Source organism: Nycticebus coucang, chromosome 22 (genome assembly GCF_027406575.1).
Source record: "Nycticebus coucang isolate mNycCou1 chromosome 22, mNycCou1.pri, whole genome shotgun sequence".
NCBI lineage: Eukaryota > Metazoa > Chordata > Mammalia > Primates > Lorisidae > Nycticebus > Nycticebus coucang.
This window is the reverse complement of record NC_069801.1, coordinates 3,720,701-3,745,289: the sequence shown is the minus strand read 5'-3', so window position 1 is coordinate 3,745,289 and position 24,589 is coordinate 3,720,701. Positions and strand designations below refer to the sequence as shown.

Sequence of the window (24,589 nt, the reverse complement as noted above, 5' to 3'; positions counted from 1 at the left end):
AAATGGGAGCCAAGAGAGGACCTGGGGTCAGGGGGTGCCTGGCACTGGGCTGCTACCCAGGCAGGCTTCCGCAAGTGACCTAGGATGGCTTTACCCCAATGACATGAGCCTGCTCTGTCAGCTCACCTCTCTGTACCCCTCGTCCAGCGCCCCAAGCCTCACTGCCCGTGAGACTAATGTGGTCTGCATGGAACCCCTTCCCCCAGGGCACTGTTCCCGTCTGTCTTGCTCTGCAACTCAGCACCTGCCCCAGAGTGGCTGAGCCCATGGACATGGCCCTGCAGTTTGGCCTCACTACACTCAGGTCCCCCCACCCCTGTCTTGCTCCCTGCTACCAGGCTTCCTCACTACTACAAGGCTCTGACCCCTGCCCTGCCTCTATACCATAAGGCTCCCCAGTGCCCCATGAAGCCCTTGCACTTGGCATCCAAGGCCTTCTCTGACCTGACCCTAATCTACCTCTCACGCCCTCCGTCATATCCCTCATGGCTCAGTCTGAGTAGCTGCCACTTCCTGCTTTCTGGTACACCTCCAAGTTGTGGTTTAGGCTCCTACTGGAACGTAGGAGCACTGGAACCTGGAACACTCCTGCTGGAATGTTCTTCCCAATCTCTGTGTTGAAGCCTGCAAGGTCCAGCTCAAAGACCCCCTGTGCCTTCTGCACGAGCCTTCTCGCTCTCCCAGCCGGCTGTGGCCGCCCCTCATCAGAACTCGAGCAGCTCTTCGGGCTTCTCCTGTGATATGCTTTGCCTCCTAGATACTGTCAGTGTTATTCAGGGTCTGGAGTCGCTCACCTCTCTCTGTATCCATGACCTTTGCCCTGACTTTGTAGTTCTTCCCACTGGTAAGGGGAATATATTTTCGTGCCCCTTGACTTTGTGCTAGTTCATGAGATTTGCTTTGGCTAAAAGCACGTGAGCAGAGGTGATGGCGTTCTGGTCCCAACCACAGGTCTTAGGAGGCTTTGCATGCTTCTGTTCTCCCTCTGGCCCTTTTGGCATGGGAAGAATGTGTCTGGGATGGAGAACAGCTGGACCCAACCAGCAGCCTGGGGACACACGCAGCTGAGCTGGCCTGAATGAGCTGACTCAGTCAACCACAGACACAGAAGAAAGAAATGATAACAGTCGCACGGCACTGAGTTTGGGAGATGTTTGTTATGCAGCATTTGGTGGCCAGCTGACTGATAACAGGTCTTCCTCCTTTCCTCCCTGGGAGCTGCCCGGGTGGGGCACACAAGTTGAACATTGGTGGCTGCTAGAGGCTTAATAAGTTAACTACCGAATAGCCATGTTTAGTGCTGTGTGACAGGGGTGCCTAACTGGGAGTGGCACCCAGTCTGTCAACAAAGATCCCAGCTCTTAGTGGTCATCACCAGGGGCCACAACAGACACCCGCATGTCCATGTGAAGAGTCTACCCCAGGACCCATAGGGTAGGACAGCCAGCACCTGTGGGCACTGGGACAGGGAGCTGCAAGGCTGAGAAGGAGTCTCCAGAGCTTCTGGGTTTTCATCCAGAGGGTCCCTGGGGGGTGGACAACAGGCTGAACCCATGAGGTTCTGAGGGCTGGCGAGTGGGGTGGAAGACTCACACCTCCCCTCAGTTACACCTGACAATTTTCTGTCTGCTCGTCCAACCTCACCCCTCCCTGCCAAGGACCAAGGTGCCCCAGGCTCATGAGGGTGTGGTTTAGGTGTGCGCTTGGCTTTGCTGGTCAGACCCTGGGACAAGTGCATAAATTCATTGGGGTGAGCTGCGCCATTATACATTTCAGGTGTATAATGTGCAAACATTTCATCCAGTAAACACTGGATTTGCAAGCCCAAGTTCAGATCTAGCCAAAATTTCGGTAGAATCAGAATTGGCTGTCTCTTGAGAGCTGCCTGTAAGGAGCGAGAGCTCCCAGGAGGTGCTGAAGGGCGGCACTATGGGCATGAGTGCTCCAGCCCACGGTCATCCTCAGGGTGGCCAAGGCTAGCAGCGAGGGAAGAGTCCTGTGGGACCCAGGGTCAGTACTTGCACCCATCTCCCGGGACTCCCAGCTGATGCATCAGCATCAAACACCCCCAAGTGTTGCCACCCAGGTTCCCAGCAGAGACCTCCCAGACCTGTATACCAAGATCCCCAAACATAGGAAGGCCTGCTGCCGAGAGCTGTGTGAGTCCCTGCGAGCCCAGGCTGGGGAGCTCGCTGACCGGCGGGTCCCCAGCTCTGACATTTACTTCCTGGCATTAGAGATGGCACCAAGAAAGTGAGTCTCCTACTTACAGGGGAGGGAGAGGCAGCTCAGAGGGAGGACGGGCTGGGCCGTAAGCCTGGGCCTCTTGAAGCCACGTCCTCTCACCAGGCAAACCCCCACAGAGAAGTGTAATGACACCATGAACCCCTCATTCCAGGTCCCATTGGAAGCATACCCGCCCCCAGAAGGCCTTTGAACCTGAGAGCTCTGTGAATTCCAAATCAGCTCAAACTCACAGGCAAAGGGAGGGACGATGGGCTCACCACATCGTCCTTTACTCTGAAAATGAGTAAAGAAGCCCCAGCCTGCGACGGTGGGCAGGCCTCTCCCCACAGCCTGATGAGTGAAGTTCAATGGCGGGTTGGACTGAGCGTTAGGGAGGGGTCAGTCCACTTGCTCAAATCAAAGCAAACTTCCAGTAGGTTAACACACACCACACACCCGACATCACTTATCTCATCAGGACACTGCATGATGCTCTGTGGGACAGCACAGACAGCGGTCAGCAGAGCCTGGGGTGTGTGTGGGTGGTGTTGCTTCAGAGAAGACACCAGCACCTGCTAGGGGTGGGCACAGACCTCCCACCCACGCCCCTGCCTCAGCTTGCTGGGTTTTAGGGAGAACGGAAACTCATTACCTGTAAAACTGGAGCTGTCTTTTGGGACTCCCATACCGAGTACTTCGGACAGCAATGGAGGCAAGAGAAAAAAAGGGGAGAGGGAGAGAAGAGAGACAGTCCACAATTGGCACCAGCCCCCAGGGGTGCAGCTCAGGCAGCATCACCCACACCTGCAGCCCCACCCGCCTGTAGCCAGCACCAAACGCTCCGCAGCAGCGCCACCCGGTGGCCATGTGTGGAGGCCCCAGCCCGTTCCTACTGCATGCGGGGACCTTCCATGCCTAGCCCTATTTCAAACCACGGAAACCGGGCGAGGGCCTTATAGCATTCTCTAACAGGCTTCATAAAATGCCCAGGACGATGGGTGAAACCTCACGGCCAGGAGCACAGGTTAGCCCACGAGCTGGTGAACCTGCCCACAACTGCGGGCCCTGATCAGGACAGTCACCCCTCCTCTGCAGTGTCCACAGACACAGGCTTTGGTTTGGGCCTTAACAATGACCTAGGGGTCCTGCCCATGCCCCAGTCTTCACCGGTTCTGTGCTCTGCTCTGAGCCCTCCATGGCTGGCCCTGCTGTTCGGCGCTGGCGGTTGTGCAAATGGAACACACAGGGCTGTGTCTGCAAGTGGCCTTCACGGGAGGAGGTCGTGGGTGCCCCGTGAGCATCTGGCCACCCCCACCTGTCTGGGCTTTGGAAAGATGCGGTGCCCAAAGGCCTGCAAGGCTTTGAGCCTGGCTTGGGGCACTGGGGGTGCTGGGGACACTGGAGGATCACGGGGCCACACAAGCCAAGGTGTTGGGAGCGTGTGTGCAGGATGCAGGCAAAGGCCCTGTGCACACTCTTGGGTCTCTCTGTTACCCATGAGCAAATGTTTCAGAAGAGTCAGGAATAAGAAAGGCGTCTATCTTGGCTCAATCCCACCGGAAGAGCTTTGCTTTTTCTTTCCCACTTTGGTTTTTAAAGCTTTGGTTCCTTTCCTGGAGAAAATGCTCACCAGCGTGCACCTCTCAGCCCTATGACAGGCAGAGCCCGTGGGCCCCACTTGGTGCTTCCATCCTCCCAACAGGAGGGCAGTGGTCTTGGAGACCCCTCCTCAGAGGCAGACAGAGCCTGGGAGGGAACTAGGGCAGGGGTTGGGGGTCACCTGTATAGCATCCCGGGGGAGCCCGTCTGCCGCTGGGAGAGCCGTGCTGGGGAGCCTGTTGTCGATTCTGGATACATGGAGTCGACCTGCTTAGATTTTCACAGGCAGAAAATTCTGGAAGAAAGAAAAGGGGAAGAGGAGGGTGGTGATTAAAAGAGATTGAATAGGTTTGGCTAGGAGGCCCCATGATTGTGTGTGCCCAGCACGCTGAATTCATAGTGCATCTGTGAACCCCTCTCCAGACAGGCCTGGACAGGGCTGGTGGCCAGGTACAATGACCCTGAAGATTCCCCTCCACCACCTCACTATGCCACCTGAAGTGGCCTGTGGTCCTTCTGCACCTCCCCGACTGCTTTTCTAAAACCCTGGGAGAGGTTTCTGCTGCCCACAGTGTGCAGAAGGGACAGCCCAGAGGGCACCAGTGCACAGATGGAGCTCGCAACTGCCCTCTTCTCCCAGGCAGCTACACTGCTGTACCCCAGGGTCATCCTGACACCTCCCCTGGCCCTGTTCCAGCCCATCATAGCCTCCTGCTGCTTTGCAACCCCTCCCCTCCAGTGTGGGCTGGGTGACTCTTCTAACCAGCAGGAGGGACACAGGGTGTGTTTTCTGTCTTACTAGTGGCCACTCCCTCCCCGGCTCTGATGGAGTAAGCTGGCCTGCTAGAGAGGCCCACGAGGCAGGAACTGAGGGCAGCCTCTGGAGCTGAGCTCTCGGTCCAGCAGCTCACAAGTGAGTCCTTCAAATGGAGGGGGTCAGGGGTCATTTGTATAGCATCCTGGGGGAGCCCATCTGCCACTGGGGGAGCCAGAAAGCAGATCCTTCCTCAGTGGCAGCTTCCGATGAAAGCCCAGCCCTGGCCACCACCTTGACCTCAGTCTGGAGCTGGTGTAGGTTGGGGGGGGTCCTGGAGCAGCAGACCCAGCCCAGCTCTACCTGAATGCTTGACCCACAGAAACTGCAAGATCACAGTCTGGGCTGTTCGGAGCCACTAAGTTTGTGGTTATTTGTTACAGCAGCAATAGATGGTGAGGATGAAGGCCAGCACCCTGCCCACTTGCAAATGGCCCCAGAAACTGGCGGGGAACCTGACGCTGAGTGAAGTCTGATCTGGAAGGCTCTGACAGCTGACGCTGCTTTCCCCCAGAACAGTCACTTGCAGAACTGTCCCCAGGAAGCTGGCTTCCTCGGCCACTCTCTGCCACTGGAGTCCTGCTAATAACCAGGGTCTCTTCAGGATGGGGGTAGGGGGTGGGGCCTGTGTGTGTGTGGACCTGACAGAAAAACAGGTTCAGAAGACACAGCAAAGATTCCCCACCGTGACAACCCACAGCAAGTGACAGGGGAGGGTCCCCTGGAGTTTTATTCATAAAGAACCTCACACAGAACGGAGTCACGAGTGAAGTATAATGCGCTTATTAAATCCTCATGATAAGTGCAGCAGACGCCTGGCTGATTTTTGCCTGTCTCCTGGCTCATTTGGGGCACTCCTGGAACTGCAGTGATGTGACGCTGGGCAAACCTCGCCCCATGGGGCTCCAGACACGCTCGTTTCACACCAGTCCTGCTGGTGGGGTGGCCCCTGGCAAGGCAGACCTGGGTGGACAGGGAAGGCCTTTCTGATCACCATTTCCTGTGGCTCCTTTGGGGCCACTGGTACTCAGAGGCCCTAACCAGATTCCCACCTGCCCAGGTCTCCACCAGAAACCCCTCACTGGCAGGAGAGCAGGACTCAGCTACAGAGCCCTGAGTCTCTGATGGACACGGCACTTCTGGGCCCTAAGCTGGCTGGGATTTACTTTGTGCAGCGTCTCTCCTGCAGAACGTGGCTGGTTACCCAGCTTTGGGGCATATCAAGCCCCCCACCCCCCGCCCCAATCTGGCATTGGGGCTGGGTCTTGAGGGCCGTCCCTCCCTGAGCCCGTTTGCATCCCGGCATTGGGGCTGGGCATTGAGGGCCGTCCCTCCCTGAGCCCGTTTGCATCCCGGCATTGGGGCTGGGCATTGAGGGCCGTCCCTCCCTGAGCCCGTTTGCTGCTCCTCCATTTTGTCTTCACAGGTGACTGAGGCAGGAAATCCAATCATCTCGCTAAGGTCATTAAAAAGCTGGCGTGCTTTCAGGCAGAGGATGTTATGTTCCTCAACACACGAAGCTCTGGCTGAGGCCCTACTGTGCGCAGGTGCTGCAGGGTTCCTGTGTGAACAAGAGTCCCTGCCCCTGAGGCACACCCGGGTGGCTTGGGGACACAGGAGGGAAACCAGCCTCAGAGCAGTGGGTGCTACGGAGCACCGGGCGTAGGCTTGCATGGAGCAGAGCCATCCCCCTGGCTATCCTCAGGGAGGCCCCCATGGAGGACGTGTAAACAAACCTGGTCCCTGGGTCATGGGGAGAGTGGGAGGCAGGATGTCCTCACGCGGACTTGCAGAAGGAGCCGGGGGCTGGGATCCCTGTGCCCGTAACGGGGTGTGTGGCCCTCTCATAGTCCACCCTCTCCTCTTTGGTTTTCCCTGGGTGCACCTGCTGGGTGGTGGCACTCAGGGGTGTTTAAGTTCTAGGATTCTGGAATCACAAACTCATCTTACATTTGAAAAGGTTTGGAGACCAAGAGGCTCTGGCTCCATGGATGTGGGGCAGGGCTCAGGGACCACACTCAGGGCCTCTGGCCTGGAGGCTGGGTCCTAGACCAGCAGGCCCCATCCACAATCTTTGTAAATAAAGCTTTAACTGGAACATCTCTATGCCCATTTCTTTACAAATTATCTAAGGCTGCTTCTGAGCTACAGCGGTGGCAGGGTTGAGCAGTTGCAGCACAGACTGGCAGGTTGGCAAAGCCTAAAATATTCACTGTCTGGCCCTTTATAGGAAAAGTTTGCTGACAGCTGCTTTGGGCCATTCTCTCTCCTACTCCCAAGGGAAGACCTGCCCAGCAGCTCCTGAAGTCACCAACCCTTCTCTCATCTCTCTCACCTCTGACCTTGCCGCTTCCTAGGGCACGGCGTGAACAGGAGTGAGCAGAAGCCAGCCTGCCCCCAGGAACCAGCACCCCGAGCTTTCTGCCTCCCTCCTGCAGAGAACCGGGTGGACTGGCCACACCACGTCCACACCCACTCAAGGGCGCCCTGCAGCGCCTCCTCCTTCACGAAGCCCCGTACCTGCACACGACGCATTATAGTTTCTCTCATCTCCGAAAACAAAAAGCAGTTTCCTGGACCCACTTCCTTCTCCACTTTGTCCTATTTTCTCTCCTTCCATTCACAGGAAAGCTTCTCAAGCGGTCCTCACTGTAGTCTGCAGTCCCTCTCTTCCTTTCAGTTCATAAACTCACTCTATCAGCCTCCCCCGCCCCCACTCAGTGGAAGCCACTCTCACCAAGGTCGCAGTGACCTCCCTGTTGCTAAGTCTGACGATGCCCATGGAACTGGGGTGACGGTGGTGCTGCCCGAGGTCCTCTTGGCCCCCAGGCCCCCACGCTCTCCAGCTCTGCCACCTGCTCAGCTGCCCCTTCTCAGCCCCCGGCTGCTTCCTGCTCAGCTCTGAGGCCTCTACCTTGGTGCCTCCCGGGCTCAGGCCAGGAGCCACTTTTCCATCCATACGAAGCCCCTTGGACTTCCACCCGTCTCCTGGCTCTCAGCTGTCACTATGCCGCACACCCCACATTTACACCCCCACCCCTGAGCCCCAGACTTGTTCATTCCACTGCCTGCAGAGGGTCCACCAGGGCGTGGAACGAGGGCCTCAGGTCCATGTGTTGGACGCAGAGCTCCCAGCCAACCATGTGCTGTTCTCCCCCATCCACCAGCCCCAGCCCTCCCAGGTGCTCAGCCCAAGTTTCCAGGAGTCATCCCAACTCCTTTCTGCCCCCCACATCCCACATGCAATCGTCACTGGACCGGGACCCCATTCTCCAGCCCCTACAATTCAGGCCACCGCCTGCCCTCTTGTTGGTCCTCCAAGCAGCTTCCAAAAGCCCTCCTGGCTTCCACCTTTACCCCAACAGTCTGCTCAGAGGGCCAGGAGGGCCTTCTAGAATGTAAGTCAGACCATCTCATTCCTTTGCTCAAAACCTTCCAATGGCTTCCATTCCACCCAGAGTCAGAGCCCAGATCTCAACAGTAGCCCCCAGGCCCTGCTGTCTGACCTTCCAAGCTCACCCCTGCAGTGGCCCTTGCTCACTCCTCCGGCGGTCCAGAGCCCGGCAGACCAGATCCCGCCCCAGGATTCGGCACTTCCTCTCGCTGGATTTCAGTCTCTGACCCCCAAGACCTGGGGAGAACTCCTCCTTGCCTCGTCATGCCAAGGTCACCTTCTCATGGAGGTCTTCCCTGGACACCTCTTTGGAAAGCTCGCCATGTCTCCCCATGTGCCGTGGTCCCTTCTCCCTGACACTCTCGCCTGGTCACATACCGCCAATACTTCCCTGCTTGTCTCCCCACCAAGATGCTGGCTCTGTGGAAGCAGGAGTTCTGTCCGCTGTGCTCCCCGCTGTGCCTGGCACCAGCAGAGAGATACTCAACAAGCATTTGTTGAATGAATGGATGGAGAGCTGGACGACTGCCTCTGCGACCCTGTCTGCTGAAGTCCCACGGAGAGAGGGCACCAGACAGGCGGTGGGGCCTCACCGGCCTGTCACTGCAGGCAGCACACCCCAGAGGAGGGAGGAGGACACCAGCGACAGGGCCTGCTTTGGAGCGAGGGTGGCTCTCTCCGGAGGGTGCAGTGCCCGCTCTGTCCAGTGGGGGTGCTCGGGGCAGCTACAGGTGCAGGAAGGACAGGTACCACTGGTCACCCTTAGGGAGGTGTCCCCGGGGGGCCACCTGACCCACTCCTGACCGCTACACCAGACTCTACGAAGTACTGACCCTCGGGTCAGGCTACCTCCGTGCCAGCAGCCAGCTCCCTAGCACACAGCCACAGGCAAGAGCTGGACACCTTCTGATGACCACTTTACAAGGAACAGCAGCTCACCAAGAGCACCTGTGTTTCATTCCTGCCCAGATGCCCAGCAGCCCAGACCACTACCTCCCAGGGAGAGGGCTGGTGAGCTTTCCCCATCACCCCCGCTTTGCATTTCAGGACCTATGGGCAGATCCGATCCGCCAGAGCCCACCTCCTCACTCTGCACCTGCCACCGTCCAATCAGGGGCGACTACATCCATGAGTAGCCAATCCCTGTGGAGCTGACATCCTAGTGGGGGGAGGGGGAGAGCCTGGGAATCCTGGCTGCTGCAGCAGCTCCTTTACTGTGGAGTGAGGCAGGCAGAGCCAGCTGGGGTGCCCCCAGACCCTTGGCACCCCCAACTCTTGGGAAAGCAGGCTTCAGAAACCGTCTGACTGCACCCCAGACTCAGAAGGGAAGTCCAGCAGCTGAGAGAGCACAGGGCTCAGGGTCCAGGCTGTAAGTTCACAGTCTGGGTCTCTCTGGTCTCCTGCACTTGCACTTGGTCTGTGTGTGACCTTGACCAAATCTCCCGTATTTGTATCTAGAGAAACTGAAGCATGGGGCATTATAAAGCCATGCCCAAACTTTCTCACGGGAGCAGAGAAGTAAGATGTGGGAATGACTGGAACCCAGGAGGGAAGATGTTGAATGAATCCTAGCTTTATGTGGAGCTGATGACAGATGACTGAGAAAGTCTCCCATTTTCTTTTTCTGACCAACTTGTTATTTTGAAAACTCTCAGGAAAGTTGAAAAAAATCAGAATAGCAGTAAACACCCACATACTCTTTGACCTAAACATCGATTGTTTATATTTTCCTCATTTGTATATATTCCCACTCCCCTCTGGCCATGCACACACACTTTTTTTAAAACTGGTTGGAAGCAAGTTGTGATCTCCTGAACTTTACATCTCCCCACTTCAGCACACATCTTCTGAGAACTTTGTCATATGTAGCCACAGCACCATGATTATACCTCAGACAACTAATTCAGTAACACCTGATACATGGTCTTGACTTTCCAAGTTATTCCAAAATATCTTTTATAACTTAAGAAAAAAATCCAAGACCCAATGAAGGCTCACAAAGGGTGTGGATTATTTCTCTATTAACCTAGAAACAAACCCTCCCCCACAATTGCCACCTTTTTTTTTTTTTGAGACAGAGTCTCATTATGTCGCCCTTGGTAGAGTGCCATGGTGTCACAATTCATCGCAACCTCAAACTCTTGGGCTTAAGCGATTCTCTTGCCTCAGCCTCCCGAGTAGCTGGGACTACAGGCGGCCACCACAAAGCCCCACTTTTTTTTTGTTGTAGTTGTCATTGTTGTTTGGCAGGCCGGGCTGGGTTCGAACCCGCCAGCCCTCGTGTATGTGGCCGGTGCGCCAACCGCTGAACTACAAGCACCAAGCCTCACTTTTTTATTTTTGTTTTCATGACACTTGAGTTGTTTTGAAAAGTTTAGGCTGTGTATTTTGCAGAATGTCCCTCAGTTTTGATTTGTCTGATTGTTGCCTTATAATCAGATTTAGCTAAACTTTTTTGGTGAGGCTGTGTCTTTCTCAGGAATCCAAGCAGGAGGTCCGCAAGTCTGCCCATGGTCATGGTCACTTGGTTAAGTGGTGTCCACTAGGGTCCAAGAATGGCCAGCAGGGTTCTTTGAGGCTGTGTGAATATCCAGTTCCCCGTGACCTCTCGGTACGTCTGTCTTCTCCACTGCAGTTTCTCTAGAAAGGCCAACTATGATGCTGGTTTGGAGTCTGAATGCAGAGAGCCGAGTTCAAACAGAACGAAAACACAAAAAGGAATTCGTGGAGGTCTCAGACGGTCCTCCACGCCACAGATGGCCCTGGAATGGCCTGGCAGGGCAGACCATTTCAGGGACTGGCCAAAAGCTCTTGGGGCCCTTTTGTAACGCTGGTCCCTGGGACCCTGGGGAAAGCCTGGGATTGGCTGGCAGTTTTCAGGGAAAGCTGGACCTACAATGTGATCAAGGACAAGTGCACTCACACACGCAAGGAGGAAGAGCAGCAGGCTGCATGGCTGTGCGGCTATGGCAGACCAAGGCAAGGGGCCTCACCTAGGGCCCCCAGCATGCTCTCTCCGAGACTTGGTTTCCTCATCTGCAGAGTGGGCCTGCGGGGCTACAATTCTCTGTGGGAGGGAGCAATAAATTATGGCCCTGTTCTGGGGGCAAATGTGCCCCGGGTGTCTGAGTGGGAGCTTTCGGGGTCTCTCGGATTCCTTTAGCCTTAGCATCTAGAGCTGCTCACATGAGACGGGAAGGGTTCAGTGGGTCCAGGAGAGAGAGGAAGGCCTAAGCCAAGGAATCATGCCAAAGGCCAGAACAGGGTCCAGGAGTCAAGGATAGAGATACAAAGTAATTGAAGACACTTTCTGATTTGGCCTGGCTGGGGGACAACCTGACCTGGTCACCAGGTCTTTTGGGTGACGGGACTGGCACCTGATCTACATAGAAGGAGGGTATGAGGGTTCCTTACTTCTCCCATTCTCTGTGTCCTTTGCTGTGTGACTCTGCTGCCTGTCCCCAACACACACACACACACACACACACACACACACACACACGTGGGTCGGTGAACTCCTGGTGCTGCCTTCCTGTGTGGCCAGTGGAAGGTGAGCAGAACACCCCGGGCCACCCTGCTACCATGCCTCTGGGTGACCATGCATGAGCCACCCAGCCCAGACTGGGCAAACCAGCCCCACGCAGCGTGGAGCCAGCCACCCCATGCAGGTGTGATGTCTCACGTGCTCGCTGCGACCTGCCACCAGGATCGGCACTCAGAAGGTGCAGAGCACATCACATGAGTGCTCCAGGGAGCACGTCTGCTGTGATTCCGTCTTTAGGGTCATTGCACTGATGTCAAATCTCAAGTTCGGTGGGTGACTGGGAGCCCTCCTGTTACTGGGGAGGCCACACCTGTCTCTTTACTGTTGGGTTCCACTGTTCAAAGAAACCTGGGCCGGCTGGAACCTTCCTTTCGTGAGATTTCTTGAGAGGGAATCTCTCAATTGAAATCCTGCCAGAGCACATTGTACCTGTTCCTATCTTCTTCTGGGGCTGAGTTGATGACACAGTTCCACTCTCTTTGGGTGACCCAAGGAGACCACTCCAGGTGCCAGGGAAGGAGGTGGGGTCCAGCCAGTGGCTCAGATCTGGACTTTGGAGCTGGCCACGGGACTGAATCCTAACTCTGCCATCCACTGACGCATAACCTCGGGCAAATCTCTCAAGCTTTCCAGGGTTAGTTTCTCCATCTGTAAAGTGTGCTGATGGGTGGGGGTGCACAGTGAGGGCCACCCAGCTGGGACCAGCCTTTGGCCAGCCCTGGCTCATGGGGGAAGGCTGTGGGCTGAGGTCTCAGCCTGCTTCTTAGAGAGTCACTGATCACAACTCCTTCTTGAACATCTGTGCCTTTTGCATGGAGACAGATGAAGTTGCTCTTGCACAAATGTGTCCTGATTTTTTTCCAGAAAAATCAGCTTTTTAGGGTCTTCACACTTTTAGGGGCAATAGCTTCTGCTTTTCTCTTTCTGTTGGTCTCATTGGTTGTTAAGCAGTTCTTCTTATCTTTTCCACTCTTCCTCCAAAGCCTACTCTTTTATAAACATGACAAGCCACACACGGGATGACCCACTATTCATGGTGATGTGATGGGATATGGCTCTCAGGTTCTCTGTGGCTACATCCAAATTCCGGATCGCTGCAGAAGCTCAAAGATTCCAGAAGGCAGATCCCTAGGTCCCTGAGGTCTCAAGGATGACAACCCTGTATTTTGTTGTCGATTGCCATGTGACAAGGGCTAAGAGCTTAACAAAGACCAACCCTAATACAGCAGGGACCTGGACACAGGAGGCGGGCTACCTGGGGGGGCCACCTTGGAGATCGGCTACAGCAGCACCAACAGGGGACTGGCCCGGCTTTGGCCTCTGCCCCCACATCCTGTGAGGCTGCAGGGATGCCAGTTCCCCCAGGGCAGGAGCTTCGGGCCTGTTGTTCATGCTGGGCGCGCGGCAGACCCCCAGGGAGCACTGACCCAAGGCAGGGGCGGAGAGAGGAGGCCTGTGCTGCCTGGCAGCGCCGTGCAGTCTTCAGGAAAGGACTCACCTGCTTATTGAGCTGATGAAACTTTGCATGTGGCTTCTCAAACCCTGGAAATCCTCCCGCCAAAGTCCTGAAGTATCTGCTGTGACTATTGCGCGGGATGAAGCCACCGCCTTTCGGTGGGCAGGGCCTGGAGGCCCCGCGCGGTGACGGTGTGCCTCGGCAGAGACAGGAAGAGGTGTAACTGCTGGAAACCGCCGTCGCGGAAGGACACTTGCACAAGGCGCTTCCTCTCCCCAGAAGGCAGCGCCCCAGACCGGAGCCCACGCCTCCCCGTGAGCGCCATCTGGCGGTGAAGGGCGAGTGCTGCCCACAGAGGCTGTCGAGTGTTGGTGCTGCCTGGTGGGCGGTCACCCTGAAGAACTAGAAGAAAGGCCTGGTTGCCCTGTGGATGAACGGAGGGCAGGGGTCTGGAGGTGAACCTGACCCAGTTCCCCACCAGCACCACCCAGATTGCTCAGACACGGCCGGAAGGGGGCGTGAGAAGAAGTAAGGTGCAAATGTTACTAGGGGTGAGGGGTAGTGGCCAGGAACCTGTTTTTGCTACAGAGGAACCTCTGTCTCCCCTCCAAGCTCCTGAGGCCTGAGTGGAGGGGACTGGTGCCACGGCAATCGCCCAACCTGACCCTACATAGCATGGGTGTCACTTGTTTCAGGCAACAGCAGAAGCACCTGGACCCAACCACGAAGCCCAAGGTTTGAGAATACATCTCATCCACGCCTCATTACATTTTTTTTTTTTTTTTTTGTAGAGACAGAGTCTCACCTTATCGCCCTTGGTAGAGTGCCATGGCGTCACACAGCTCACAGCAACCTCCAATTCCAGGGCCCAGGCGATTCTCCTGCCTCAGCCTCCCAAGTAGCTGGGACCACAGGCGCCTGCCACAACGCCCGGCTATTCATTACATTTTTTAAAAAAGATCACGGACTAAAAACTGCAATCTTTTCAAAGCAACATTCAGACACTCATTCCCTGATTACAAACACCAGAAACATCAAACCAACTCAGCATGGAGCCCACAGTCTGGACAGGTGTAAGGACTGTTCATGTTTGCATCTAATGACTGCCACAATCAACAAAAAATAGACCACAGCCAGAGAATCCCAATTTGTCCAAGACAACGAGTGAATGCCTCTCCCTTGTACAACAACCTCCTGGCCCCGCACCTGCAGAGGGGTGTTTCCCAATGGGAGTGACAAAGTTTGCCTGGGGTCAGGGCCCAGCCAGGGGCTGTCACAGTGATAGCTAGGTCTGCGGCCAAAGGTCCCAGTCTAGGAAACAGCCACCCTTTCTCTCTTTGGGGGAGGGAGGCTTGGGCTGCCAGGGTGGGAGCTTGGTACTCATAATCTGGGGAGCTTGGTACTCATAATCTGGGGAGAGGCCTAACAGTGGCTCCTCTAGCTTCTATAGTGTGTGTCTTGGGTGAAAAGCTGCCTCCCACCTGGGCTTGGGCTGCTTGCTGGCCCCCACCCTGCCAGACCAGTATCTTCTGGGAACTCACAGTACCCTCTGAGACGCTGTCTGAGGGTCTAGTCCCAGGGAGGGAAGGCTTTGTGCCCTTCTGTGGCCAGTGCAGCTCCACCCTGCACACTGGTGACCCTAGGTGTTGAGGTGTGGTGCCGTGCAGGGCTGTTCACTCGGTGACTGGCGGAGGGCGCCCAGAGCTGCATAGACCGTGTGAGCTGCAGAGGTCAGGGAGAGCTGCAGGATCCTCCCCCAAGCCTTCTGTAGGCCCCATCTGTGCTGCAGAGGCACCAGGAGCCCACACCAGCTCTGCGGCCCCATAACCATGTGCTTAGGGTGGCCCCCTCTCCTCAGCCACCCGTTTGCACACACGCTGTAATGTGCCCTCACAGAAAGCTCATGGCCGCCTCCCTAGGTGACCACACCCTGTCCTCTTACCTCCTACTCTGCTGGGGGGAAGTAGAAGAGGGGGGCCAGGCAGGGAGGGTGGAAGCCGAGGCTACCAGGGAGCTCCCCACCCACCTCTGCCCTCCCTACCGCATGGTGACCTCCTGGTGCTGCATGGGGCTGCAGGCTGCCCTTCCAGAACAGCAGGGAGGGGAAGGGCTTCCAGGGGTCTTCCTCTTCCCCTCTGTCCAAGGAGGGCAGGGAGAGAAGGGACGGGGACCCATCTCATTTGTGTTCAAGGCAGGAGACCTTCTGGCTGCTCAGAAACAGGGAATCCCCAGGCCAGGGGCTCTGAGAGAGAGCAGATGGGCAGGAGTCATCTCTCCAGGAACTGTCTGGGCCACTTAACAGCTGCCCATCATTCCCCACCCCCGATTCCCCACGGAGGGACAGCGGTGGCCCAGCAGGGCTCTTGATCTCCGGGCATCTCCCCCCTTGTCACACCAGAGATGAAAGCAGAAGCCTCTGGAGGGCTATGTCGTGGTCAGACACCTCTGCTGGGTGCTAGGCCCACTCTGCTGAGGGCTGACACAGGAAGTCCTAGGGCCTCTGCCTGGGTGGGGCAGGGCGTCATCTGCAGGAGATGCTCCTCTGGGCTGTGGCCAGTCCTGAAGAGGGCGTGGGGCTCGGGGCTGGGGCACAGGCTGGAACAGTTAAGGCGGTATGTGAGGGGAGCACGGAGGCCTGCTCAGGGGGCTGGGGCTGGGGCTGGGGCTGACCTGTCATCTGGCACAAAATCCATCCTGGGAAACTCAGGCCCCCAAAGCACCCCAGTACCTGCTCCTTAATGAGCATGACCAGCGGCCAGACCATTTTCTCAGCATACGGGGTGACCACAAAGTCACACATTGGCTGTACAGCAAACCACCTCAGGATCACAGGGCCCAAGAGGAAGTTGGCACAGTCCATGTGAGGGCCCACAGTGTGGCCACAGCAGAGCAGAGGAGAAGAAGCTGGCACAGCAGGTCCTGTGGGACACTGGGGGGTACGGCCTGGTCTCAGGTGTGCCTGGCACCATGACCCTGGAGGGAGGTCCAGACACCCCTAACCTGCCTGGCAGTCAGCAGCCAGAGGGAGCAGGAGGCAGGGGGAGTGGCCAGGGAGTGTGGGCGGTGTGAGGAGGAAGCACCTGGGCCTGTCCCCACCCTCCTGCCCGCTGCAGGAGACAGGCACTCCTTCCCCGTCTCGGAGCTCCTCTCAGGGCAGGCAGAATGGGCCCTGGTCACACAAAAGAGCTCTTCTTTTGCACTGAGGTGTGCCGACACCTGGCACCTGTGCTCCCTCACCTGATCTTCCCCACATCCCTGGGAAGGGGTACTGTGGAAGATAAAACAGAGGGCCCGAGGGGCTCCAGTACACGCCTGGGTCTCCCACCCAGCCTGGCTGACTGCATGGCTGTGCTCTGAACTTCACAGTGAGAAACCCGGGCAGGCTCTGGCCCGCACCTCCCATCCCTGGGCCCACAGGGGGACCCTCCCTGCCCTTCCTTTTACAGAGACTACGGCTCCCCCCCCACACCCACTGGCCAGGCTCCGTGGTGAGTCACCTCAGGAGGAGCCCAGGCTTTCTCTGGTGCACGGAAAGGGAGGACTTGATGGAACTTTCTACTCCCCGAGGTGCCAGCCACCTGTGCAGTTTGGAGCCCTAGTCCCAGCCCACCCTCCTCTGTGACCCTTCCCCAGGGCAGGCACAAGGCTCTGATGCCCGTGCCTGAGTCGGCCAGCTCAGCTCCTGTGCATCAAATCAGAGGTGCTGCCGCCGCAGGTCCTGGCAGGGGAAGGGTATAAACAAGGGGGCGGGAGGTGGGGCAGTAGGAGGAAGAGAAAGGAGGGGAAACCGGGTGCTCGTAGGAAAGCAGAGGTGTGGAGAGACAATGAACAAGAGGCAAGGGCAGGTGGGTAACAGGATAGAGAGAGACAGCGCACAGCAGGGTCGGAGAGGCCCCCGTGCTGAGCCCCCCCCGGGCCTTGCCCCCAGCCCTGGCCGCAAGTGCGCTTTACAGATGAGGAATTCAGGGTCCACGAATATTAACAGCATCCAAAGTCGCTCAGCTAATTAGTAGCAGAGCTGGGACCAGAGCCCAGCTGTGTCCAGCTCTAGATCAGGGCTCTTCCCCCAACATGTACTGTGACCCCCTCACCCCCACCCTGGAAACCCCCAACTTGGGTCCGACTCTGGACAGGTGACTTCTGCCTCCCACCCCGAGCTGGGGTAGCTGCAGCTATCCCCTTGTCCCTAGCACGGAGACGCTGCCGTGACCCTGGGGGTCTGCGAAAAGAGGTCCCTGCTATCAGAGGCCACAGCTGTTGCTCTCGAATCCAGAGAACAGCAGGTAAAGGTCAAATGTTGCAAAGGAGCACCGGTCACCTTAACAGCTGCTTCACAGCCTCAGACACACCGAACCAGCCCTCAAACCTCAGCTTCACTCCTGGCCTTTGAAAACAAATAGCATTTTCAGGTATCTGCCAATTCTTTTCAAAAATGTTACTTGGGACAAGGAAGGCAGGCGACTGTTAAATTTTGGGTGGCAAAGCTAGAAATCCTCATTTAGAGATAATATCAACAGAGTAAAAGGGCAACCCACACAATGGAAAAAAATACCGGCAAACCTTATCTCTTGGAAGGGATTAATATTCAGAAAACTCCTAGACTCAACAAGAGCCCAATTAGAAAACAGGCAAAGGACTTGAATAGACATTTCTCCGAAGACAATATCAAAATGGCCAATAAGCGCATGAAAAGATGCCCCACATCTCTAATCACTACAACGCAAATCAAAACCATAGTGAAAAAGACCTCACACCTGTTAGCAGAAAACAACGAGGCGTGGGGGAATTGGAAGCCTAGCGCACGCCTGGGGAGACAGAATGTGGCGCGGCTGTGGTGGAGAACAGCGTGTTTCTTCTAAAACTTAAAGAATAGAATTACCCTATGACCTGCCAATCTCACTTCTGGGTACATACCCCAAAGAATTGAAAACATGGTCTCAAAGAAGTAATTTGTACACTCACGCTCACAGCGGCATTATTCGTGACGGCTAAAATGTGAAAGCAATCCAAGTAGCTGCTGACAGATGACTCGATACGCAAAATGTGTGCGCACGCAGCGAAATATTATTCAGCCCTAAAAAGGAAGTAAATTCTAACACCTGCTACAACACGGATGAAGCTAGAAAACACCATGCTATGCGACATAGTCTGATGCAAAATGACAAACGCCTGGTGCTGATTCCACTTATGTGAGGTCCCTGGAGTAGCCAAACTCACGGACACAGAGGGCCAGGTGGCAGGTGCCTGGGGCTGGGAGTCAATGTTTGATGGGGACAGAGGGTCAGGTTGGGAAGATGAAAATTCTGGCGATGATGGTGGTAATGGCTGCACAGAGATGTGAATATCTTTAATGCCACCGAGCTGTGCCCTTAACAAATGGTTAAGGTGGGCCGGGCACAGTGGCTCACGTCTGTGATCCCAGCACTCTGGGAGGCTGAGGTGGATGGACTGCTTGACCTCAGGAGTTCAAGACCAGCCTAAGCCAGAGTGAGAACCTGTCTTTACTAAAAATAGAAAAACTAGCCAGGCATTGTGGCAGGCACCTGTAGTCTCAGCTACTTGGGAGGCTGAGGGAAGAGGATCACTTGAGCCCAAGAGTTTGAGGTTGCTGTGAGCTGTGACGCCACGGCACTGTACCCAGAGCAACAAAGTGAGACTCTGTCTCAAAAGAAAAAAAATGGTTAATTGGCAAATTTCATGTTATATGAATTTTACTACAGTAAAAAAAAAAAAAATTGGGAAAAAAAAAGAAAAAGGCATAGTTGATTGAGTCAGCAGCGGCCCCACCTCTGCATTATACGTTTTATACATTTCTAATTTATAAATTTATACATTTTATACATTTATACATTCATGTTCCATCCATAAGTGTGGCTCACACAGTCGCTGCCTGCCCCACCTGCCACCCTGACCCCTGCTTCCCGAGTCACCTCCCCGCGGTGGGGCTGGCAGTGTTCTGCTTTTGTGGAGGGAAGGGACAGGCTCTCACGATGCTCTTGTCATGGGTGCTGCGTGTAAAGTTCTGTTTCACTCCAGCAGCGGGAGGATGCGGGGCACCTGCGGCCAGCTTGGGGGCTGCGGGCGGGACGCCGTGCTGCAGCAGGTCCTCCCAGAGCTAGATCCTGGCCAGGAGCAGGGAGCCTGGGCGCAGGGGTCTGGAGGAGGATGTGGGATTTCTTCTGCAAGATCCCACATTGGTGGGTCTCTGATCCCTGTGGGGGATTCTGAGCAGATGATTCCACTGTGGACAACTGGAACGGGAGGAAAGAGCCTTTGGATGTTGATTTGAAATCAGCTTCCTTATAATTTCTATCTGTCAGGCCCACTTCTGCTCTCAGGAGACAAAAACAAATCAGGTCCCTCTGTCACAGGGCATGCTTCTGAGACCTGTGGACAGCCGGCTTCACTCGCCTCACTCCACAACTGGGCACTCTGTTCTTGAGAGCGTTGCTTCTTTTGATCCTTCCACACAAGGTTTCTTTCTTTCTTTCTCTCTCTCTCTCTCTTTTCCCTTCTTCCTCTTCCTCCTCCTCTTCTTTCTCTCTCTCTCTTTCCTTTTTCTGGAGAAAGGGTCTTGCTTTGTTACCTGAGATAAAGTACATCATGACAGTTCACTGTAACTTTCTACTCCTGGGCTCAAGTGATCCTCCCTCCTTTGCCTCCCAAGTATCTGGGACTACAGATGCCCCACCATGCCTGGCTATTTTTTCTTTCTTTCTTTTTTCTTTTCTTTCTTTCTTTTTTTTTTTTTTTTGTAGAGACAGGGTCTTCTTCTTGCTCAGGCTTGAAGGTTTGGGACTTAACCTAATGAACATAATTTTGGCCAAAGCTGTGAACAGTGATAAGGCAGGCCTGGTGACTGTGCCCTTTGTACCCACAAGGATGCTGAGGTGAGGTCAGCTGAGTGGAGAGCTGAGCGTCTGATTGCAGAGCCTTAACTAGCCATCATTCAGTACAGCCTCTCTTCGGGACATTGGCGCTCTGGTCCCCCTCTTTCAAAGATGTGTAGTTCAGCATATTATTCCTAAAATGACAGAGGCCCCCCAACCCCCCGAGCCAGAGCAGCATCACGTGCTATCCGGTCAGCTGCAAGAGCAGTAAGGCAGCAGCCCCCTCAGTCTAGCACAGAGCCTGGCAAACTGCTGTGCCCCGAGGATGGGGGCAACCTGCCACCTGTGTTTGTGTGGTCCTCCAGCTAAGAATGGTTTTCACAGTTTTTTTTAAATGGTTAGAAGCAAATCAAACGAAGAACGATATTTCATAACACACGAAATTTATATGAAATCCAAATAACAGCATCCATAAATAAAGTTTTATTGGCACACAGCCATGCTCACTTCTTGTCTCAGCTCAGGCTGCCATAACAAAATACCACAGGCTGCGTGGCTTAAACAACAGACATTTCCTTCTCACAGTTCTGGAAGCTGGAAAATCCAAGATCAAGGTGCTGGCAGATTCAGTTTCTGGTGAGGCCTCTCTTCTTGGCTTGTGGACTGCATCCTGCTTGCTGGGGCCTTCCAGGGCAGAAAGAGAGGCCTGTTCTCTTCCTCTTCTTAGAGAGACAGAAACTCAATCATGGGCCTCTACCCCCGTGACTTCGTCTAACCTAACCTCGGCCTCACATGCCCATGCTCATTTCCTGGGCCTGAGTCTAGGACGTCACCTAGGGCTGGGCACAATCTCCACATACACTCTTGGCCACTGTTACTTTTTCATTCTTTGCTTTTGGGAGAGGCTTAGGTGGCCTGTTGACTCTCCAGCCACCCTGGCATCCAGTGGGGAGTTTTCATCTCATGAGATCATAGCCTCCTCTCCTGGAGACAGATGTGCTAATCCACTCCAACAACTGCTGCCCAGAAGGCAGGCTCATCTTGGCTGCAGCCTGATGTGTAGCATTTTGCCATCCTCATTCAAAGCTCTACCGGGGTGGGGATGAATGCAGGATTACGTGGCAGAGTCCAGCGTGCGTGCTCCGGTGTGTGTGCTCCACAGCGTCGTCATCACTGTGCCCCACCTGAATCATGTCCCATGCAAGCAGTGCCTGAAAGCTGTCACACAGATGTATACCTCACAGATTAAAAGCTCTCTGCATTGTTTTCTGGGGGACACCTGTCCAGTGACATGTTAAGCAAAATTTTCAAGACATCATACATAAAAATGCCCAATCTACTTCGGTACTTTGGTCCTGTGGACTACTGAAAGGATCCTCTCTCTTGCAGGCCCTGTGGTCCCAGAGGGGGTGGACGCATCCCTATGGCTGGAGGTTTGAAATAGCTCCACCATGACTCATGGAAGCTGGAGGAACAAGGTGATGTCAGCAAGTAGCAGGGAAAGGGACCCCCACGAGAAAGGTCCTTTCTCTCCCCAGCCCTGTGCAGTCCCTTCTGCTCCTCCCTCTGGGATGTCTTGGGAGCAGAGCGGTGTGGCCCAGCAGGTGAACCCAAGGGACACTGTTGACCCTTAAGTTTCTGTGGGAGGCCACCTTGGCTCTAAAGTTGTTGCCACATGGCAGGCAAGTGGGTGCCAGTGGGTGGAATGCTCGTGTTTCCCTTTACAGTGGGGTTTGAGGCTAATCCTGTGACTCAATTGTCCTGGCCAAAAGATGTTCCTTACACACGGGAAAACTAGTTATTGCAGAATCTCTGTCATTTTTTTTTTTTTAAATCTCTGAAGCCCCAAGTCCATATCCGCACACTCAGAACAGCACTGAACAAGAAACCCCACCCACATTCATTGCTGTCTCTAGTGGACAGGATGCTTCTCCAGGATGTTTAAGCATGGCGTGAAAAACATCCACGGCAGGGAAGGCACAAACGTTTGCAGGAAAGGGCCAGAGAGAAGAGATATTCAGGCTTCGTGGGCCAGTTTCTGTTGCAACTACTGAACTCTGTGGTGCTATGGCAGCTGGAGACAGCACGCAAATGAAAGGGTGACTGTGTTCCAGTGAAACTTAACTTACAACGACAAATGGTGGGCTGGATTTGGTAGCACCCTGAGGCTGAGGCAAGAGAATCGCGTAAGCCCAAGAGTTAGAGGTTGCTGTGAGCCGTGACGCCACGGCACTCTACCCAAGGGCGGTATACAGTGAGACTCTGTCTCTACAAAAAAAAAAAAAAAAAAATTAAGGTGACCATCACCATAATGAAATTAAAACAGAAGGGCAAATCCTCACGTGGTCACAGCACATGCTGCTCTGCTCTGCTCTGCAGGGAGCTGGAGCCCCAGACGTGCAAGCCACAGTGCGGTCCTCCTGTGGGGACATTCTGAGTCCGGAAGGGGAGCTCCTCCAGGTCAGAGAGGAGCCTTCCAGCTGCCTGGGTCCCTGACCCAGGGTACTGGGGGAGGAGGAGAGGATGCCAGAGGTCGCTAGTGATTCTGACTTAGCACTAGGTCCCGGGCCTGATTAATCTGCTCCAGAGTAAACACCACGAAGACGCCCCCAGCCGCTCCCCGGCAGAGAGCTGAGGACAGCTGGCCGAGCGAGGCAGGCTGCTGCCTCTAATGCTGCACTATTTTTGGTGACTCCTTTTGCCTCATTTATTTTTGATTTGAGTTGCTCATACAGACTGTGCGTTCGCTTTCTCCCTCCTGCACTGAAATTAAATACGTGCAGCATTTTAAAGCCCTGCTTCGTGTCACCGCGTGATGGGTGCCGATGAGCCAAGCACCCGGAGAGCATCGTCGGAGGTGGGAACATCTGACCTCCCCCAACCCCCAGCCCAGGAAGCGTCCAGTCTGCACTCTGCAGGTCGGGATGTGGCCTCATGCTTCTGTACACCAAGGCCTTAGGCTGAAGCTGGACTCTGACTGGCTGGGGGTCCAACATCCAGGACGGGCCCTCTGAGTGCAAGAGGTGAAGGCGCCCACCTGTGTCCAGCCTGGCCCAGATCATCATGCAGGAATCAGTGTCAGAGATGCTGGTGACCCAGTGCAGCCTGAAGGAGGCCTTGGGATAAGGGCTTTTACTTCCATTAATTCACTTGATTTTTTGCCTCCAAATACTGTGAGGTTGGTGCTATTATTACTCACAAGTGACAGCTGAGAAAACCAAGGCTGGCGTGCCTTTGTCACATATGAGTGGCAGTTCTAGGAGCCTGCCCTCCAGAGCGCAGTCCTGCACTGTGACCAGCAGAGAAGTCTGGAGACAAGTGAAGAAATAGTCAAATGCCCCCTCCGAAGGGGTGAGCTGAGCGGTGCTTTCCAAGGTCACTGAGGACGGGCTGAGAGATGAGCAGGCACAGGTGAGAGCAGAGAGTGTCTAGATTAATCCAGGTCTGAGCCGCAGTGGCCTGGGCCAGGGCAGGGACGTGGTGATGACCAGCAGCTGGTGAATTCAGGCAGTTGAGATTGTAGGGTCTGGATGTGGATGAGTGAGGGACACCTCCCAGGTTTTTGGAGGCAAGTTGTCAGGTCCCAAGATGGGGAGGCACGGCTGCAGCAGGTTGGAGGAGTCCTGGAGCCCACGATGATGGCTGTGTCCAGCCTGAGTCACTGACTGGATGTCCAGGTGGGGAGGCTGGTATCCTCTCGCTGGGCTCCTCCTCACCCCCTGCCAAGGTGGTGCGTTCTCTCATGCCACAGGGCCTTTCCAGACACTGGCCCTCTGCCTGGGTTGCTCTTCCTTGGGGTCCCAGATACCACCTCCCAGAGAGGCCATCCAAGAGTGTTCTCGCTCTCTCATAGCTGGTGTGTTTTCTGCTGTGTGCCCGTCTCAGTGACAACTCTTCACCTAATTACCCCACAACCAGTGAGCCCCAGAGGGTGACCCCCATCTCTGCTCATTCCTTGTGCTGGGTATAGGGTCTGATACCTCACTGGTGCCCAGCACTCCTTTGCTGAATACACGAACGTGAGCCAACCTGCTCAGCACAAGTAGCTTTTTGCTTATAGATAGCAGACTCCGGTGTGAGAGTGCTACCAGGCAGCGTGGTGGGAAGCAGAGCAACGGGAAGTTGTGTTCGACTGCTCCTCCTGGGGAGACGGAGGGTGCCCTCTAGCCCCAGCAGTCTTCTCCAAGGGGTGCCATGGGGGGGAGCACAGCCAGTACTATACAGGCTGGGCTCTTAGCTCTGGAGTCCCCCGTCAGGATGATGCCCAGCTTATGAAGCATTCATGTAGAGCCGGGCATCTCAGGGGCAAGTGGGCGTGTGCACACACACACAGCTCACCATCTCTGTCACCTCCACCTCTCCATGATCTCTGCCATCATCATCGCCAAGACCAGTACCACTTTTGCCGCTTTGCCATGACCATGACCTCTACCTTCACCTGTCGCCTCCACCTCTGTCACCTCCGTCTCTACCTCTGTCACCTTCACCATCTCCACCTCCGCAATGACCTCCACCATAACCATCACCAGCACCATGACCTCTAACTCTACCTTTGTCACCTCTACTGCTACCATGACCACTGCCATGACTTCCACCTCCACTCTGTCACTTCTACTATCTCCACCTCCACATCATCATCACCAAGCCCGTGACCTCCACCTCTGCCATGACCATGACTTCTGCCTTTACCTGTCACCTTCCTCTCTGTCACCTCTACCACTTCCAC

General features: G+C 55.2%; 1 protein-coding gene across 5 annotated transcripts in view; it reads right to left on the bottom strand.

The window, feature by feature from the left end:
• Nucleotides 1-24,589, bottom strand: part of KCNAB2 (potassium voltage-gated channel subfamily A regulatory beta subunit 2) — an 83,833-nt gene that overhangs the window by 43,614 nt on the left and 15,630 nt on the right. For 2 of the 5 annotated variants that reach the window (XM_053576574.1, XM_053576570.1), the window contains exons 2-3: nt 4,007-4,120; nt 2,879-2,920 (exon numbers count right to left, since the gene is read on the bottom strand). In XM_053576574.1, coding sequence (XP_053432549.1) covers nt 2,879-2,912 — 34 coding nt within the window. In that variant the 5' untranslated portion in view covers nt 2,913-2,920; nt 4,007-4,120. Of the gene's footprint in view, nt 1-2,878; nt 2,921-4,006; nt 4,121-8,411; nt 8,777-13,075; nt 13,386-24,589 lie in introns of those variants that run through there. The other 3 variants (XM_053576571.1, XM_053576572.1, XM_053576573.1) reach the window with 3 other exon arrangements.